Here is an 18,644-nt window from a genome sequence, read left to right on the forward strand (position 1 = left end):
ACTTGTAATTACTTTGAACACTCACAAGCTGGCCAGTCTACCCAAGGGCAAGAAGCTTGAAGTTTCTAGCTCTTAGGACACAAAGGAGCTGCGGCCACTCCAGCGCCCGTTGGGAAGTAACCACCATCCTGAATGTTGGGTTTACCCTTCACTTTTATCAAAATTCAAATACAGTTTTGTTTCATCTTCATTGCTTTGGATCTTCACATGAAGAGACCCACCCCTGTTGAAGTGGACTCCTGGGACCTGCTTCTCTTCCTCCCTGTTAGCGATCAGCACAAGTGTGGCAAGCCACTCTGTGTCCCGTCTGTCACGGGCGCCCCTCTGGAGCTGCCCCGTCCACCCGCCATCATAGCAGCAACGACCAGGCGGCACAGGGCTGTGAACCTCCCAGGCGCCAGCTCATTAAATGTTCCCCTTGATCCTGGGAGTCAGAGATTTTTGCCGCCATTTTGCAGAGGAGGAAGCTGAGGCTCAGAGAGGTCACCTCTAGCCCCAGGGCCAACCCGCTGGGCAGCATGGGGCTGGAACTTTATCTGACGTCCTCAAGTGGGATCTGCCTGGGAGTCAGGGGGCCAGGGTTCCGGGCCCAGCATTGATCCAGGCATGGAGCCCCTGGCCCAGGGTGTCTGGGCTCTTCCCGCTCGGTTCTTGGTAGAACTGGCCTCTGACAGCTGGGAAAACCAGCCTCAGGCCTCACCTGCTGACCCTGGGGACAGGAGGCACTCCACTGCCCCTTAGGGTTGCTGGTGGGGAGACTGACGCAGGTCTCGACCCCATCCAGCACCGAGGTTCCAGCCCTCTGGGAAGTGGGCTGCTCATGCTGGGGCATGTTGCTGGCTTTGGCCCGAGGTCCCAGCTAGGGTTGGTGACTCCTGAGTTCTGGGTTTTCTGCTATTTGGAGAATTTTGTTATTAGATCCTCCTCCCTTCCCTGAGCACCCACTTGGTGGGAGGGGGCAGCTACAGGACGGGAACCCTGTATGTCGCTCCAGGTTGGGGATCTGGCATTCTGGGAGCAAGGAGGGTTTGGATGGAACAGGTATCCCAGGAAGGCAGAGATGAGGCGTGGCCAGTTCTGGTTGGAACTTAAGGCTGTAGGCCTGAGGCTCCAAGGTGGGTAGTTGGGAACCTGGATAGCTGGCCCTCGCCCAGCCCCTCCTCACCCAGGGCCGCCTTCAGGCCCAGGGCTGGCACCACCTACAGGGGTCAAAGCCCTGTTCTCTGCTGCAAAGGAGCCCAGCCAAGTCCATCCCCTCAGGGTTACTGTGGGAGAGCTGAGCTCCGTCATCCTCCTCATGCTTGCTGGGAGCCCCTGCCCAGTGGCCTGGTGATCCGATCACTGGGGTGGACAAGTCGCGCCCTCTCATCCCTGCCGCCCATCAGCCAGTCATGTTCACCTACTGTGTGCAGCCCCTCCAAGGCCCAGAGTTCCCGGGGACATGGTCTCAGGGTGGCAGCGGAGGGATGGGGCGAGGTGGGAGCCCTCGGATGCAGTGGTCTGTGCGCCTCACTGAGGAAGCCATGCCCTGCCTGGGCCCTGACGGCCATGGAGAGTTCTGGGGCAGGGAGGCCCAGGCAGAAGCCCTGGGGAACTGTGCTTGGTGGCCCTGGATAGAGAGGGGCCGGGGCCAGGGCAGCCAGGGACAGGACTGGACAGGGGAGGGAGCAGCGTGCGAGGGGAGCCCTGGGGGTTCCAGCAGGGCAGTGGCCTCTGAGATTTTGTCCGGAGCCTTCCTCTGGCCCTGCCTGGCCTCGAGGGGCTCCAGGGTGGAGGCCAGGGCCACTGAGGGGCTGCTGTGGACGCCCAGGTTGGAGTGGTGGAGGGTTGTGGGGCAAGGTAGCAGGAAGAGGGTGAGCGGGGCTGGTAGCCAACAGGAGGTGCCAGGGGTGACACCCAGACCCTTTGGTGTGGTCCGTCCCTTATGATGACCCGGGGCTGCTGTCCGAGACATGGCCAGGTGGTGTGAGGTCCTGGCTCCCAGCCCAGCTCTGCCACTTTCTGGCTGACCTCCTTGGGCAGCTTCCTTCATCTCTCTGGGCCTCAGTGTCCTCTTTGGGATGGAGACAGAGCCCCGTGTTGTGGTGCTGTCGGGAGCATCAGCACAGCTTCCGTCCCGTGAGGACTTCCCTTTTCCCTGCTCTGTGAATGCAGAGGAAAGATTGGGTCCCCACTGTGCCCTTTCAGCTGGGTAGGTGTGCCCCCACCCCTGCTCCAAGACTCCACCAGTGGACAGAGGCTGGTGTCTGTGGAGCAGCTTGACCACGCTGTCCTGGGACTCCCGAGACTGGCCCCACCTCGGGCAGTTGCTGCCACAATGGAGGGTTGTCCAAGGCTCTCCTGGAAACTTGCTCTCTGCTGGGACTGGCATCCCTAACTATCTCACCAGGGCTGATAAATGCATCGGCCACCTGGAGTGTGTCCATCCCAGTGTCCCTCCCAGCTGGGCTCAGAGAGTACACCATGATTGACTAGTGATGCCTGCCATGGGCAGGGGCTGGAAGGGTAGTGGCTGCTCCTTGACAGGCCCTGGGGTTGCTGTCCCTGTCACAGCCGATCCTCCAACGCGAGGCCCTCTCTCACTAGGGAGACTGCCAAGGCTTGGCCACCCAGCTGACCCTTCATTTCCCAACAGAGAAGTCGGCAGGAAGTGCGGGGAGGGGGAAGAGGGCCTTCAGCTGCTATGTCGCCCAGTCCCCCTTGGCAGCCTAGAGAAGAGAGGGGTCTTGCCTGAGGTGACACAGCAGAGTGGTAGTTGCAGAGAACCCCCAGTGTGGCCGCCCACTCTGGCCCTCCCACCCCAGCTCTCCAAGTAGGGGTCCTGCATGCAGCTCCCAGCTTCCGAGTGTTTGCTGGAGGGTCTGCATTTTAAGCTTGTTGCCTTGGGCATGCCATGTGGGCTCCTCCTCCTGGGTCTCAGACCAGAGCCCCTGCCATGCAGCCCGTGGATTCAGTTCCCAGCCTGGCCCAGCGTGTCCACCCTTCTGCCTCTGGCCAGGGTGGGACACACGTGCAGACGAGCCGCCGTGGCTCGTGTCCACCCACCCAAAACTGCCCAGCCTGGCTTGTGTGATCCGGCGACTGCATCAGACGTGAGAGCTGGGGAAGCTCAGGAAGCCATTTGTGTGCTGCCCTCCCGCAACAGACCCCCACTGGCCCAAGGCAGGAAACTGCTGTGTTCAGGGAGAGGGAAGAAAAGGAATGGTGTTTCCAGTAGCTGACAGAGCGTTCCATGTTCACAGGAGGAGCTCAGAGCTGTCCTGGTCGGGGGCTGCTGAAGAACCGAGGAGCCGTCTGGGGCCCTCATGGGTACCTTTGGGCACAGAGTGTTGACCTGCAGGCCTGGAGTCTGGAAGCGTGGGCAGACCCAAGCCTTGCCTGTTTCCTCCTCATGAATCAGACCTGTTGTGTCTGAGTTCCTGTGCCATAGTCCTCATCAGTCACTCTGTCCACCTTTCTCTGCCCAGCGTGACTGAGCTCGGTCGAGGGTCCTCAGGCCAAGGCCAGGGGGACAGCTGGGGCTCTGGCCCATCAGTGCCCAGTTTGGAAGCGTCCTGATCCCCGTCCTGCGTCTGCAGGGAGTGTACCATAGTTTTCGGTTTGCAGAAGTGAGATGCACGGAGGCCTGACCCACAGCTGGGTGGAGCAGCCGTGCCGGGGCCTGGGGGTGCAGGCCTCAGCCCTGGAAAGCCCCTGCCGGCCTGTGGGCTGCAACACCCCTGTCCCAGAGCCTCCTCCCTCAGCCCCATTCCCTGATGGACAAATCCTAAGTGTTTGTCCAGGGGGCTTCCTGCCAAGCCTGGGCAGGTGTCCGCTGGGAAGAGGGTTGGCATGGAGTGAAAGGCAGAGTGGCTTTGCAGGCTCTGCATGCTCGCCGGGGAAGGATGCCCCGTGGGCCGCTGGTCATTTCCTTCCAAACCGGTGCCAGCCAAGATTCCCTTACGAGAAGCATGTTGGAAAATAAAAATATATATTATGCTTTACAGCTGCTGAGAAGTCACATTCCTGTGTCATCAGCAGCCACGCCAGGCCCCTTCCTCTCCCAGACAAAGTAGCGTGGGCAGAGAACCAAGCATTTCTTTCCGCCTGGGAGATCTGTGTCTTCCTCTGCCTTGCTGGGGTTCTGGAAACAAGGGCAGAAGCAGCCTAGCTGGATTTGGGGGTCATGTGGGGTCTCTCCTCTAGGGCTCTAGTGTATTCACCATCTCCCCTGGTGACCTTGGAGCTGGCCACACCCCCACCTTGCTGGACCTGCCATGGCAGACGTCAAGGTCACTGCTGGGGCTATGACAGTGGCTGTGCCTCAGTGCCCCCACCTTCCAACCTGCCACCCCATGGGGGACAGACCCTCCTACTTCCATCCTGACTTTGGTTTCAGATCCTGGTAAACACACTGGGCCAGCCCATTGGTCACTCTCGACTCCAGCCCCATGAGACTCCTGCCCCACCTGGCACTTGAGTCCTCATCTACCCTCTGCCCAGGCTGCCTCCTCCAGCCCTTAAACCATGCCCATGTCCATCATCACATTCCCCCTCCTTCCTTCACATATCGCATCTGAGGCAGGTGGCTTGTCTGAATATTACAGTGAGTGAGCTGAGTCCAGGGGATGTAGGGCCCTTAGTAAGCTCCCAGCTAGGAGGTTTGTGGCCAGGGTTCCTACCCCAGCCTGTCTTAAACAAAGCTGGAACTCTGGGCCCAGGTACCGTGCCTCACACCTGTACTCCCAACACTGGGAGGCCAAGGTGGGAGGATCGCTTGAGACCAGCCTGGACAATATAGCAAGACCCCATATCTACAAAAAAATACCAAAAAACCCAAACAAAGTCAGAACTCTGAACTCAAAATTAGACTTTACTCTTCACACCAGCTCCCTTGCCGCCTCCTGCGAGAAGCCCTTCCTGGTTTCCCCAGGTTCAGACTCCCTGCCACCCGAGGTGTCTCTGTGTGCTCCCTGCACCCCTCGGCCCTGTGCTGCCTTCATGCTAGGCGTGTCAGGCTCATCTCCGACACTGGCATCCCCGAGCCGGGTGTGGCCATGGGTGGGATGCCAGGTTCGACCTGGCCTCCTCCCATCGTGATAGCGCTTCTGGGCTGGGTGGGATGCTGCGCCGAGAAAAGAAACGCGATCCGTAGGCTTGTTTTGACAGTTGGAGCCGTTTAGCAGGAGAACCGTTTCTAATAAGCCAAGCCCTGGTGCTGCTTCAAGGCCTCCCTGCCAATTAGAAGGCAGCACCCAGGTGACTCCCTCAATAATTCACGGGCCTGGCGGGCCCTCCGGGCTGCTCTGCCTGATGTGCCTTTTAAGTTTGCCTGGCTGCTGTTTCCCCGGCACACAGTGCCAAGAGGGCTATGGCCCGGCTCCCGTGCCCTGGGCGTGGGGTCCCACGGTCCCCCCACCCGCGCTGTTCTCTTTCTCCTCACCATGGCCTCCGCCTGGGTGAGATGCCACTGCACCTGGTGGTGTTCCAGTGCCAGGCCGGCGCCTGGCCCTCCCGAAGCCTGATTCGGAAGCTGGTTTCAGAATTGGAAACTGAGGGTTAGCCAGCCCCCCTCCCCCGCATAGTGTCAGCACGTAAATGCAAACACTGTTGTCTGCCATCTGCAGGACTAAAGCGGCCAACTTGTTCCAGTTTAAGCACCCAAAGTCCCGCATCCTAAGAAGTCCCTGTCCCGGCAAACGCGGACAGTAGATGTCAGTGCTGGTCACACCTGGCCTCAGAGGCTGAGGGCACTCCCTTGGGGCCATGAGCGGATCTCACCCTCCAGGATGTAACTCAAGGCTCTGCCTGTTCTCTCGGAGGGCTCCGGCTGGGCGAGGAGCACCAGGGTCAGGTGGAGCAGCCTCCCTGATGCACTGCTGGTGCACACGGTCCTTGGCAGTCACTGTGCAGGGCCTTTTTTTCTGTTAGTCGGGTCCTACTTTCTTTCTGTACCGGCCAAGTGGAGTCATTAGGGACTGTCTCAAGCATTGGATCCTTCACCCGAGATGCCAGCAGAGTATGGGAAACAAAAACCGTGTCCCAGACTCTGTGCATGACGGCTGGATGAGCCAAACACTGATTTCTGTACCTTCTGGAATCTTCAGTACCTCCCAGGATCCAAACGTTCATTTAGGGCTGCGTTCTTGTTCAGATGTACTGTGGGAGGAAGGGCTCAGTGGGGTGCCCTGCCTGAGCCATGGCAGGGCCGGGTGGACCATCTGTGGGGAGCGGGCACTTTTCCAACTGTGATCCAGGAATTGGTGCCGCTGCGGCTGGCTCTGGAGGCAGAGTGGGTTCAGAGGCCAAGCTGGTGGAAAGCAGAAGGGGACAGACCCGCGCTGGTACATGCAGGATGCTCACTAGGAGGCTTATGCACCATCTCCCTTGGTCTTAGCAATCGCTACTACCCGCCCCCATTCTGCAGGGGGGAAACTGAGGCTCAGAGACGGGCAGAGCCAGGGCTTGAACCCAGACCCATTACCTGCAGAGGCCTTGCTCTTAGCTTTCCCCACAAGGTCTCCCCTCGAGTGAGCACAGTTGAGGTGCTGGGGTCTGTGCTGTGGCTTCTCCCTGATGTTATCTCTGGGTGTTTGGGGACGGAGCCTGGGAGCTGCATCTTGGCCCCAGGCAGGACTGTCTGTGGACACTCACTCCAGGATGAGACGCACACCTGCTGGGTGGATTCGCTCTTTGAGAGGCAAGAGGGGCTTCCCTGCTCTGAGGTGGCAGTAGCCCCTAGGGAAACAGGGCCGGGACTCCAGGGGTGCAGGAGTGGCCACGAAACCTGCATGATGGAGCCCCGGAGTCCGCTCAATATGCAAAGGAGGCCGCTGCTAGATGAGGTCAGCAGGCCCTGTGCTGCATCCAAGCTGGTTTTGAAGCGCTTGAGTAGAACCTGGGGCGGTGGTGTTGTGGGGGCCCAGCCTTCTCTCCCTGTAGCCACTGCTGTTGTGGAATCTTAGATCAGCGCCAACAAGGGGATGTGTTCCCCATCGAACCCCACATTTGAGGCCCCACAGTCCTCATGGAAGCACAGTAAGACGTGAGCTGTGTGGGCTCATCCCCTAGAACTCAGGTACCCGCCACCTGCCTGGGAAGGAGGGCAGCTGTGTTTAGGGTCCTCTCTTCGGCTACTCTGGTCTTTGTCTTAAAAACAAATCTGGCTGCCGGCTCCTCAGGGCCTTCCAAGAAAGCAAACCCAAGCTGTCCTCCCTCTAGCTGAGATCCTGAGGGTCTGTGCTGACACAGACCTGTGCTTGCTACCCTCAGCTTGGAGACCCCTGAGTGTCCAGTGTGCCCCTCCCTTCAGACTGTGGGGCCGCCAGGCAGCTGTTGGCACAGTGGCACAGGTGGTGCTCTGCGGAGGCCATCTTTTCCCAGAAGTCCTGAAGGCAAGAATAGGAGCCTGATTTATTATCCCAAAGCGAAATTCAAGCTACTCCTTCTCCCTGAATCAGTGACGAATGGCCACCCAGGCCAGCCCCACGCGGGTGCCCCGTAAATCCCGGGGGAAGGACAGGAGGGGAGTGAAGGAGCCCTTTGGAAGCAGGAGCTATGTTTCCTCTGCTCTTACTTCGGGGTTTGGATTTGGGCACCCCGTGGGGTGTTCTGTTTCCCGGTCTGTGTCCTCTGGCTGGTGACTCATCTGGCCGTAGCATTGGGACTGTGATTGTCCTGCCCAGAATTGAGCTAACTGGGGAGGCCAACTGGGGGCTGGGGGAGCTCCTTGAGCAAGCAGTGGCTCAGGGGCAGGAGTGGGGAGTGGGTGCTGAGGAAGCTTGGGGAGTGGGATTGGACGGGTTGTTTGGGAGGAGCGGCTGCTGCCCAACGGCAGGCTCTGCTGAGGATTTCTCTGCACTCAGCACTTGTGGCTTCTCTGCTTCCTGTGCGGACATCCGCTTTGTCCCCTCCGCGGTGCAGTGGGAAACGCCGCTTCCCGAAGCCAGGCACGAGGAAATGCAGGCTCAGGAAGGCTCTGGTGGGAGGAGAGGGATGCAGTCACTCCTGAGGAACCAGGATGACTGCTCTCAGGACAACTTCTGGATAGGCTCGGGTTGGCCTTGTCTGCTTCTCATTCCCTGCTCTTAAAGGCAACACCACAGGGCAAGGTGTGGGTAAGGGACACTGGGGAACTGCGGGAAGGAAAATCAGCTGGTGCCTGAAGATGGCCTTGGGGGTTGGGAGGGGAGTTGTGGGGTGGAGCTAGGCCTTGTTGCAAAATGATCACAGTCTCCACCCGACCCACCCCCACTGGGCTTTAAGTTACAACTAGGATGTGGCCCCAGAAACTCTGCTCAGACATTCTCTGTGCAAATATGTGTCCCACTGTTTAATCAAGGTCAGTGTTACAAAGTCCCTACTGAGGGGTGACTTGAATACCTCTGTGATCTCTTACAAGCTTTCCATGAAAATGCCTCCTTGTATAGGCTGGGCGCAGTGGCTCACACCTGTAATCCCAGCACTTTCCGAGGCCGAGGCAGGCGGATCACGAGGTCAGGAGTTTGAGACCAACCTGGACAACATAGTGAAACCCCATCTCTACTAAAAATACAAAAAATTAGCTGGGCGTGCTAGTGGGCGCCTGTATTCCCAGCTACTTGCGAGGCCGAGGCAGGAGAATCACTTGAACCCGGGAGGCAGAGGTTGCAGTGAGCTGAGATCACGCCATTGCACTCCAGCCTGGGCAACAGTGTGAGACTCCATCTCAAAAAAAAAAAAAAGAAAGGGGCCGGGTGCAGTGGCTCACGCCTGTAATCTCAGCACTTTGGGAGGCCGAGGCAGGTGGATCATGAGGCCAGGAGATCGAGACCATCCTGACTAACACGGTGAAACCCCGTCTCTACTAAAAATACAAAAAATTAGCCAGGTGTGGTGGGAGGCACCTGTAGTCCCAGTTACTCGGGAGGCTGAGGAAGGAGAATGGGATGAACCCAGGAGGTAGAGGTTGCAGTGAGCCAAGATCGCACCATTGCACTCCAGCCTGGGTGACAGAGCGAGACTCCATCTCAAAAACAAAATAAATAAATAAATAAAAAATTTTTAAAGTGCTTCCTTGGATCTAATTTGAGGCTGCCATTTCAGGGGTTAAAGAGCAGCCTGAGAATATCTGACACCCACCCTTCTGTCTACTTATCCATCACCCACTAATCCCACCCACCAACCCTCTCATTTGTTCATCCATCCACTCATCCATCTGTCTTATCAACCCACAAAGTCCAACTACTCTCTCATCCACCTGTCCTCCCAGACATCCATCCATGCACTCATGAATCCAGCCACCCGACAACCCATTTATCTGTCTTTCCACCCACTTACTTACCCACCCACCCATCTATCACTTATCCACCCGTCCCACCAACCTAGCCATTTACCCATCTAGCTACTCATCCATCCATCCATCCATCCATCCATCCATCCATGCACCCATGCATCAGTTCATCCAACCACCCGCCCATCCATCCATTCATGCATCTGTTCATCCATCCGTTCATCCATCCACCCACCCACCCACCCATCCATTTATCTACCCACCCACCCACCCACCCATCCATTCATCCATCTACTCACCATCCATCCATCCATTCATCCATCTACTCACCCATCCATCCATCCATCCATCCATTCATCCATCCATCCATCCACCCACTCACCCACCCATCCACCCACTCACCCACCCATCCATTCATCCATCTACTCACCACCCACCCACCCACCCATCCATCCACCCACCCACTTACCCACCCACCTGTCCACCCACCCACCCACCCATCCATCCATCTGTTCACCCACTTACCCACCATCCATTCATCCACCCTCCACTCACCCATCCACCCACACACCCAGGCACCCACTCAGCCAGCCCGCCAACCATCCATCCCCCCATCTATCCACCCATCCACCCATCCATCCATGTACTCATCCATGCCTTTCTAGCGCCAGGCACTGTGCTAGGCAGAGGCCAACCCAGGCTGAGAGACTGAGTCTTCCCACATGCGGTAGGGCTTGGATTCAGCTCTGAAGGATGCTAGCACTTGGGTGAATGGTGGGAGGGCAGGGGACTGAAGGCAGACAGCAGAGCAGGTGCAAAGGCCAGAGTCAGCATGGGTGTGAGGGGTGTGGGGGCAGTGGAGTGAAAGGGGACCGGGACCTGGTGAAACCTCCTCTAGTCTCCTGCGTATTCCTGCCCCAGCGGCCGGGCACTGAGGCCCCGCATGGTCCCTGACAGGCTGCCTCCCTCTCCTGCTCTTCCCCTCCTGGCAGAGCCTTTGTTGGGCTGTGGCAGAAAATAATTGGATTTGCAGCTCCATTCTCAAGGGGATTTGTGGCCTCAAATAGGGATCTTAGAATAAAAGTAGTAAAGATTTTACGGGCAGCAGTATAATTCTTTGGACTTTAACATTCCTGCTTTATCTCCTCTGGGTCGGGCAGGTAAAGGAGATGACAGGAGGGGTTGAACAAGACACCAAATGAAATGCAGGAAGGGAAATTTAAACAACAACCACAGCTCAAGGTCAGGTTTTTAAAAGACAAAAGGTTTTTTTTTTTTTTTTTTTTAATTTATTCTTTTGAGATGGAGTCTCACTCTGTCACCCAGGCTGGAGTGAAGTGGTGCAGTCTTTGACTCACTGCAACCTTCGCCTCCCGGGTTCAAGTGATTCTCCTGCCTCAGCCTCCTGAGTAGCTGGGATTACAGGTGCGCACCACCACGCCCGGCTAATTTTTTTGTATTTTTAGTAGAGATGGGGTTTCACCACATTGGTCAGGTTGGTCTCGAACTCCAGACCTCAAGTGATCCACCCGCCTCGGGCCTCCCAAAGTCCTGGGATTACAGGTGTGAGCCCCTGCACCTGGCCGACAAAAGGTTTTGAAATGACTATTGTGCCTTATTTTAGTGGGCTCTCACTTTCTGTGTTAGGAAACAAGAATCCGAAATCATCATGGCGAGTGGGGCTTCCTCACGAGGCTTCCGAAGGCAGTTTTCTTGGACAGCGGAAAGTGCCCTGAGTGAGGATGATACTAGAAACACTAAATCACAGCTGCTGTTGTTGGACCCCACTAAGTCCAGTGCATTCTGCCGTCCTGCAGGTGCTCTTCCCAGCAGCCCTCTGAGAAGACACTATTACTTCCATTTTCCACGGGGAGAAGGCGGACACTCAGAGAGGTTTAGTAGCTTGTCCAAGGTCCCAGGGAGCAGGGGATGGACCTGGGGTTCACACCTGGGTTAGCCCAGCTCCAGAGCTTTTCCTCTCCTTCGCTGCCCCGGGCTTAGCTCTCCTGGCAGGGCAGGTGGGTTCCGTCTGAGTCCCAGGACTGATGGAGGAGTAGAGCCCTGTGTTAAGAACGCTGTGCTTCAGGGATAGGAGAGCTTTGATTGATGAGTGATGTCTGCCTAGGCACAGGAAGAGTGAGAGGCAGGTGTGTGTGCTTACTCACCGTTAGGGTGCGTTTCCTTCCAAGTGTGAATGCATCTCTCGGTTGGCTTAGCAGGACGGGTTCTGGAAGTACAGTCCCCGAATGGCCGACCTGTTGATAATCCAGGATTCCATGGGATGCCCCATTTCCCTAAACTGTCACCCACACTCTGTGATCAAATTTGAACAAGAGCACAACCTCAGGAGTTTGGTATTTTCTCTTCCCTCTCTACATTCTGCGTGAGAAAGCATGTTCGTACTTTGCCACGATGTCATTTTTTACATAACATACTTTTATAGGAGATGAGTGGGGTTTAAAATATTTTCTTACGATGAGGACACGTTTTCATAATGAGAATTTTGATTCTGTTTTTCTTTATTACGGAAGTCATACCAATCATCGCTGAAAATGTAGAAAAAGCAGAAATGACTGATGAGGTCGGAGACAGGGATGGCTGGACGTAAGCGAGGGGCTGGTGTGGGAGCGGCGACGGCCCAGGGCGGGTCCTGGCAGCGGGGCTTCATGCTGAAGGGAAAGAAGCCTCCACCTCTGGGTCCTGAAGCCACATCTCAGCCTGGCAGAGCCTCCCTGGCTCGTGGCCCCCCACGTGCTCCTGTGCTTTCCAGGGTCACCCGCGTGTGGGCCGGCCCCTCCAGGTTGTGGCTTCTCAGCTCCACCCCCATCAGCTGCACGGGGTCTGTGTCAGCCTGGGGCTCTGCATGTCACAGGAGGAGATGGATTCCTTGAGGGGCTTCTTGGCCGTGAATGGTGCTGTGTCAGCAACAGAGCCCTGGTGCGGAGGATGTCGTGGCAGCCTCAGCTCTGCCCGTGACTCGGGACACGCACCTCCACTGGGGGATGTGGCTGTATGGTGATGGGTGGAAGGAGGGAGAGTGGCTGGAGGAGAGAGCCGAGCTCACCCATGCAGAGGTCAGGCCTGGCCATGCTGCCCCCTTGGACACGGGCTTTTACCAGGAAGCCACAGGGGCACACTGACCAATGGCCTGGTGCGTCTGGCTTGGGGACCTCCAACCTGAGACCTAGTCCCTGCAGGTCTGTGACAGAGCCAGGTAGGACCCAGGCCTCCAGCTCACAGCTCAGTGGACTCCCCCCTGCCCCTCCCTCAGGAGCACAGGCCCCCAGCCTCCAGGTGGGGCAGGGCTGCCAGGATGGACTGCGTCCCTGCTGGATCTCGGGCTGAGCAAATGTCAGCCTGACCCCAGGCAAGGAAGCAATCCCAGCTGGCATCTGGGCCCAGGCAGCCCCCCGCTGGGATCTCCCGTCCCATCCTTAGTGACAGGTTTCCTACCAGAACACGCACCCGGGGGCTACACGGGGATGCTTGGTTTAATTAAGGGGCCTTTCAGGTCTCCTGTAGAGATGAGTGGATTTGGCCCGTAGCGTTGAACCAGCTGCAGCCCCCTCTTCTGGGTGTTTGATCTGCCTCTCCTGCCTCTCCTCCATCCCACCCCTCCCTCCCCTCCGCCTCTGCCCCCTCCCCGAGGCTGGCCCGGCATTTCAGCTCTGAGTGGTTGGCCTGTGCTGGCCCAGGCTTGCCTTGTGCAGGGAGGCCTGTAGACTCGGGGCTACACCCATCTGTCTGTCTGCAGAGGACAGAGCAGAGCGATGCTTTGGTCCTGGGGGAGGAAAACCGCTTCCTTCCACCCCTCCAGGTTCTTGGGGGGGGTTTATGAATTGAATTGACATAAGACAGATGAACAGGAGAAAAACAATTATAATTATATACATATGCATGAGAGTTCCACAAAAATGAGACTCAAGAAGAGCCCAGATGATTAAAGTTTATATATATAAATATATTTATATACCATCCTGAACTGAAGAAAGGCACCAGGGTTGGGGCGTCTTGGGGGAGGAGGGGGAGGGAGATCAGTGCCACGTTCCTTCTGGAGAGTGCCCATGGGGCTCCTGCTCCCTTTGTAGGAGGGGAGGCTGCAGATCCATGCAGAAGGTTCCGAGGGCTTTTCATTTTCGGGACTCTCTTCCTGACCTCAAGCCAGGTGCTGGTGGGTGGGGTAGGTGAGCCCCTACCCTTGGTACCTCAGAACTCACCCCTCCCTTCTGGAGTCCCCTCCTGCTTCCTCTCCTGCAGGGACTGAGCTGGCAGCCCTCCCACCTGCCCACTAGGAGGTGTGCAAGGAGCCTTCTCTCCACTGTGAACCCCCTGGAAGTGGGAGTGCGGGTAAAGGGGAAGGCAGGTCGCTGGGCAGATGAACGCCTTCTGCAGCCCTGACCTGGGCCTCTCATCTGCCCACTGGACACCCAGAGGCCAGAGTGCCCGTGACACATTCCTTGCCCCCTGGTGAGCTGGGCATGGGTCTCCTCTTGCCCTACGGCCCAGTTGGCTCATTCTGTGACTCCGATCACTATCCGCGCACCCCGTGTCCTTCCAGAGAGTGGACAAGAGCCCCTTTGCTCCTGCCTGGGCCACACTGGGCTCTGCTGCGGGGTCCGGCTGGGGTCCCACTGGCCGGCAGTGCCGGGACCTGCTCACCTCCCTCTCGCCTTCTCTTCCGCAGGCCTTTTCCCTCAGAGGAGACCACAGAGAATGACGATGACGTCTACCGAAGCCTGGAGGAGCTGGCTGAGTAAGGCGGGGGGATGGGAGGAGGGATGGGAAGAGGGGAGGAGGGAAGGAGGGAGGGGCGGGGGGGTTCCTGGTGGTGTCCAGGGAGTCAACAGGAAACAGTGGCAGCCTCAGTGCAGGCAGAGCTGGCCCTGGCTCTTCCCACCGGGGTGTCTCCTCATGATGGATCATGGCGTGGGCTGCCATGCTGAGTGGGAAGGCATGCATCTGTGAGGCCTCAGAGATGAGCAGATCTTCACACCCCTTGTACATTCTAGAAGGCTGCCAAGCCAGTCTAATGGCTGGCCCAGGTGTTGGCCTGTTGCCCTACCAGGGTCCTCCAAGAGGGCTTGTCTCTGCGAAGCTGTGGGGCAGAGAGGGGGCTCGGCCATGCTCCCCAAGCCGGGTCTTGGGATGCCGTGTCTTGAGGAGGGAGCGGTGCTACCAGAAGCAGAGGCCCCTGGAGCGCAGGCTCAGGGCACAGGAGTATGTGGGCTTGGGGTTGACACGTGGCCCAGCAGGCACTGCCCTGCCTCAGTGGACCCGCCTCTGCTTTTCTCTGTGTCCACCTCATTCCTCCCTCTGAGAGGCCTCTGCTCCACCAGGCACTGCCCAAGCCTGGCCGCTGCACCAGGGCTACAGCCCCACTGGGACCTGTGGGAGTCTGTGACCAGGCTGGGATCACATGACCCGCTCCGGGAGGAGGGAGGTAGGAGGGTAGGAGGACGGGGCCTCACCTGCAGGTGAGGGACCCAGGCTGAGACCTAGCGTCCTTGCTGGGGGCTCACAGCCTGGCTCATCCACCGCCCTCCCAGGCCACCGGGACATGGTGTCTTCGGGCTTCCTTGCTGCCTGGGGGCGTCTGGAACTGTTTGACAGCAGCTTCTGTGTTCTTAGCTCAACCACAGTTTCTTCTGGGAAGACTCTTAGGGTTTCTCTCTCCCTTCATCTTGGAGCACAGACTGAGAATGGCAACCAAGAGAGGAGTAAGAGGGGGAGCCGCGTGTACTGTGCACCTGCTGTGTAGGCTGGAGCTTTGCCTGTCTTACTGCTCAGCCCACATCCAGAGCTGCCTTTACGTTGCGGGGCCCAGGAAAATACTTCCCACAGGATCCCTGTCTATAGACACAATTCAAGTCATCCCCAGATCAGCACGCAGCGCCACGCTGGTGGCCCAGTCTCATGCACTTCTGTGAAGAAATTCCTCACCCACCAGCTGGAGTGGCTGCCATCAGCCCGTCCCTTTGATGCTGGGCTGGCCACGGGGTCCTGGGGAAATCCCACTGGTCAGACTCCCAGAGCTCCTCCAGACATCCGGTCGGCCCCACGTGGGTCTGAGGGTTGTAGAGCATCCTGAAGGGGAGAGGTAGGCACAGGGGCCATGCAGGTCACAGCCAGGCCTGGGGCGCCCACCTGGAGGCCACTGTCCACCCTGACCAGCCTCAGGAATCTGAGGGAGACTTCGAAAATTCCCAAAAGCAGCTGTTCACTCCTGGAATCCCAGCACTTTTTTGGGAGGCCGAGATGGGCAGATCACCTGAGGTCAGGAGTCGGAGACCAGTCTGGCTAACATGGTGAAACCCTGTCTATACTAAAAATACAAAAATTAGCCAGGTGTAATGGTGGACACCTGTAATCCCAGCTACTTGGGAGGCTGAGGCAGGAGAGTCACTTGAACTCAGGAGGCAGAGGTTACAGTGAGCCAAGATCGCACCACCGCACTCCAGCCTGGGCCACAAGAGTGAAACTCCGTCTGGGAAAAAAAAAAAAAAATTCCCAAAACTGCTCACTGCAGCATGCAGGCTCCTGAGACTGACTGAGGGACTGTCCATCTCAACTGTGTAAGGGGGGAGGAAACTGAGGCTCCGATGGGACAGGGCTTCTGGCTGGTGGCATAGCCAGAGGGAAGTCCCTGAAGGATAAGCCCCAGCCCCCAGCAGAGTCTGCAGCCACCCTACTTGCTATGCACAGAGTTGGAACCATACCCCCCGTACCCTTCCCGGCATTCCGTGCCTTGGAAATCCTTCTCTGCCACATCCAGGCCAAGGTGTCTCCCACTGTGTGAAGCCTCTTGTGCGCCATCCTGGCCAGCGCCCCCTCAGCACCCATGCCTCTGTTGGGCCTCTAGGCTGCCCAAGGGGTGCGCCATGATTAGGGAGTTAAATGCCTGTCCCCTGCCTATCAGAGGGTCAGACCCTGTGTCTTCTTTCTGTCTTCTCCTGGTCCATCCCTAGCAGGGCAAGCCTTCTGCACGTGGTAGGACGCCTGTACCCACGTGACAATGACAGCAACAGTGGATGGTGCTTACGAGCTTTTTTGGGGCTGTGCACTGCTGGGCTTCATTCCCTCGCGTCCCCCACCCTCAGTTGCTCTGTGAGGTCTGTTCTGTGGTTGTCCTCATTTTACAGATAGGAAACTGAGGCCCAGAGAGGGGATACCACTGGCCCATGTCACCCAGCTAGTAAGTGGCAGAGCCACGATTTGACCCTAACCCCCCACCACACGGAGCCTGTGCCCCCCAGAGCCTGGGGAGCTCCTGGCCGGTGTGAGGGCAAGTTCCTGACCTGCTGTGTCTCCTAAGTTACCAGCCTGAGGTTGGGGTTCTGTGCTCTCCAGAAACATCCCTCAGTGTTTCTGGACAGTCATCACAGGAGGGCTCCGGATGATGGGGACCACATTGGCCTTGTGTGGCCAGGGACTGGCATAAAATGCCCACTCCATAGAGCCTCCTGGGTGTTAAGCCCTGGACACTCTCTGAACTAAGTCCCCCACATGGCCAGGCCTGCCCCTGCTGGTTTATAGAGCACATTCAATTTCAAGGATTTTTATCTGGAGAGTCAGGCTAGATCCCAGGTTGCCCATTTTCTTTTTCATTTTTTTTTTTTTTCTTTTTTTGAGATGGAGTTTTGCTCTTGTCACCCAGGCTGGAGTGCAGTGGTGCGATCTCAGCTCCCTACAATCTCCACCTCCTGCCTCAGCCTCCCGAGTAGCTGGGATTACAGGCATGTGCCACCACACCCGGCTAGTTTTTATATTTTTAGTAGAGACAAAGTTTCACCATGTTGGCCAGGCTGGTCTTGGCTCCTGACCTCAGTTGATCCACCCACCTCGGCCTCCCAAAGTGCTGGGATTACAGGCGTGAGCCACCGCACCTGGCTGGGTTGCCCATTTTCCATCTTTCTCTGCCCATCCTGATTGTGACTGATCTCTTGAACCAAAATGCAAGGTGGAATTCTTCTCACCCAGAAAAGCAACTCCGGCAACATGTGGCTTTACATCGTCCAATAATGTTATTCCCTGACATTAAGACTGAGCCTCCTTAATCCAATGAGCTCTTTATGACTGCAGTTATTGCAAACGTAAATCATCAGTTCTAAGGAAGGGGAATGCATCTGAATCTTTAACTTGCGATTTGGTCCCGGTGGCTCGAGTTTAATACATTTTTTATGTTGTTTTCCCCCCTCCTTCTTTCACTGAAAGGCAAGATGTCCTATCCTTTCTCTGTGGACTTGGTGTGGATATTTAGCCATTATGGCAATTTACAAGACACAAACGCATGCCATTTCTTACTTGGATCCTACTTGGGGAGAGAATGTAATTGTTAATTTTCAAGGCTAGAGCTGGGGAAATGGTCTAATCAGAAGCCAGGTGCATTAGTATTATAGTTGAAAGATTTCTTGAATTAGAAAGGAAAGAGGTTTAGTTGACTCACAGGCTGGGGAGGCCCCAGGAAACTTTACAGTCATGGTGGAAGGGGAAGCAAACACGTCCTTCTTCACATGGCAGCAGCAAGGAGCAGTGCAGAAAGCCCCTTATAAAACCATCAGATCACTATCACGAGAACAGTACGAGGGATATGAGGGTCACCGCCTCCATGATTCAATGACCTCCCACCAGGTCCCTCCTACAACACACGGGGATTATGGGAACTACAATTCAAGATGAGATTTGGGTGGGGACACAGCCAGACCATATCAGCAGGCACAGAAGTGAGGAGAGGGAAGGGACGTTTGGAGCAGAACGCACCTGTTCTTTGCTTTGGGCCCATAGCCAAATGCCCAACATGAGAGTCACCTTGAATGTCTAAAGGACTCCCCTGGCTACCCAGACCCCAGACACTCTGCAACTGTTTGGGGAAAGTCAAATACTGGCTCACAGATGCATCTGTCTCCCAGGGAACCTGGAAATGTGGTTTTAGGAGACCAGCGAGGGGCACCGTGTGAGTGCCTGTATGCTTTCTTTTTTTTTTTTTTTTTTTGAGACAGAGTCTCGCTCTGTCGCCCGGCTGGAATGCAGTGGCCAGATCTCAGCTCACTGCAAGCTCCGCCTCCCGGGTTCACGCCATTCTCCTGCCTCAGCCTCCCGAGTAGCTGGGACTACAGGCGCCCGCCACCTCGCCCAGCTAGTTTTTTGTATTTTTTAGTAGAGACGGGGTTTCACCGTGTTAGCCAGGATGGTCTCGATCTCCTGACCTCGTGATCCACCCGCCTCGGCCTCCCAAAGTGCTGGGATTACAGGCTTGAGCCACCGCGCCCGGCCTTATACTTTCATTCATTCACACAATCATCCTAAATTCCATCGTCAGCTGGTTCCTCAACACTCTCTGTGTGTCAGTCTTGGGGCCAGGAGCTAGAAACACATTAAGATGAAGACACATTTCCTG

General features: G+C 56.8%; 1 protein-coding gene across 2 annotated transcripts in view; it reads left to right on the forward strand.

The window, feature by feature from the left end:
• The window catches only part of VAV2 (vav guanine nucleotide exchange factor 2), a 232,918-nt gene that overhangs the window by 145,435 nt on the left and 68,839 nt on the right, over positions 1–18,644 (forward strand). For both annotated transcript variants that reach the window (XM_033238640.1, XM_033238639.1), the window contains exon 4: positions 13,935–14,003. In XM_033238640.1, the coding sequence (XP_033094531.1) occupies positions 13,935–14,003 (69 nt within the window). The remainder of the gene's footprint in view (positions 1–13,934; positions 14,004–18,644) is intronic.

The sequence above is a fragment of the Trachypithecus francoisi genome, unplaced genomic scaffold, assembly GCF_009764315.1.
Source record: "Trachypithecus francoisi isolate TF-2019V2 unplaced genomic scaffold, Tfra_2.0 Lachesis_group16, whole genome shotgun sequence".
In the NCBI taxonomy this organism is placed as follows: domain Eukaryota; kingdom Metazoa; phylum Chordata; class Mammalia; order Primates; family Cercopithecidae; genus Trachypithecus; species Trachypithecus francoisi.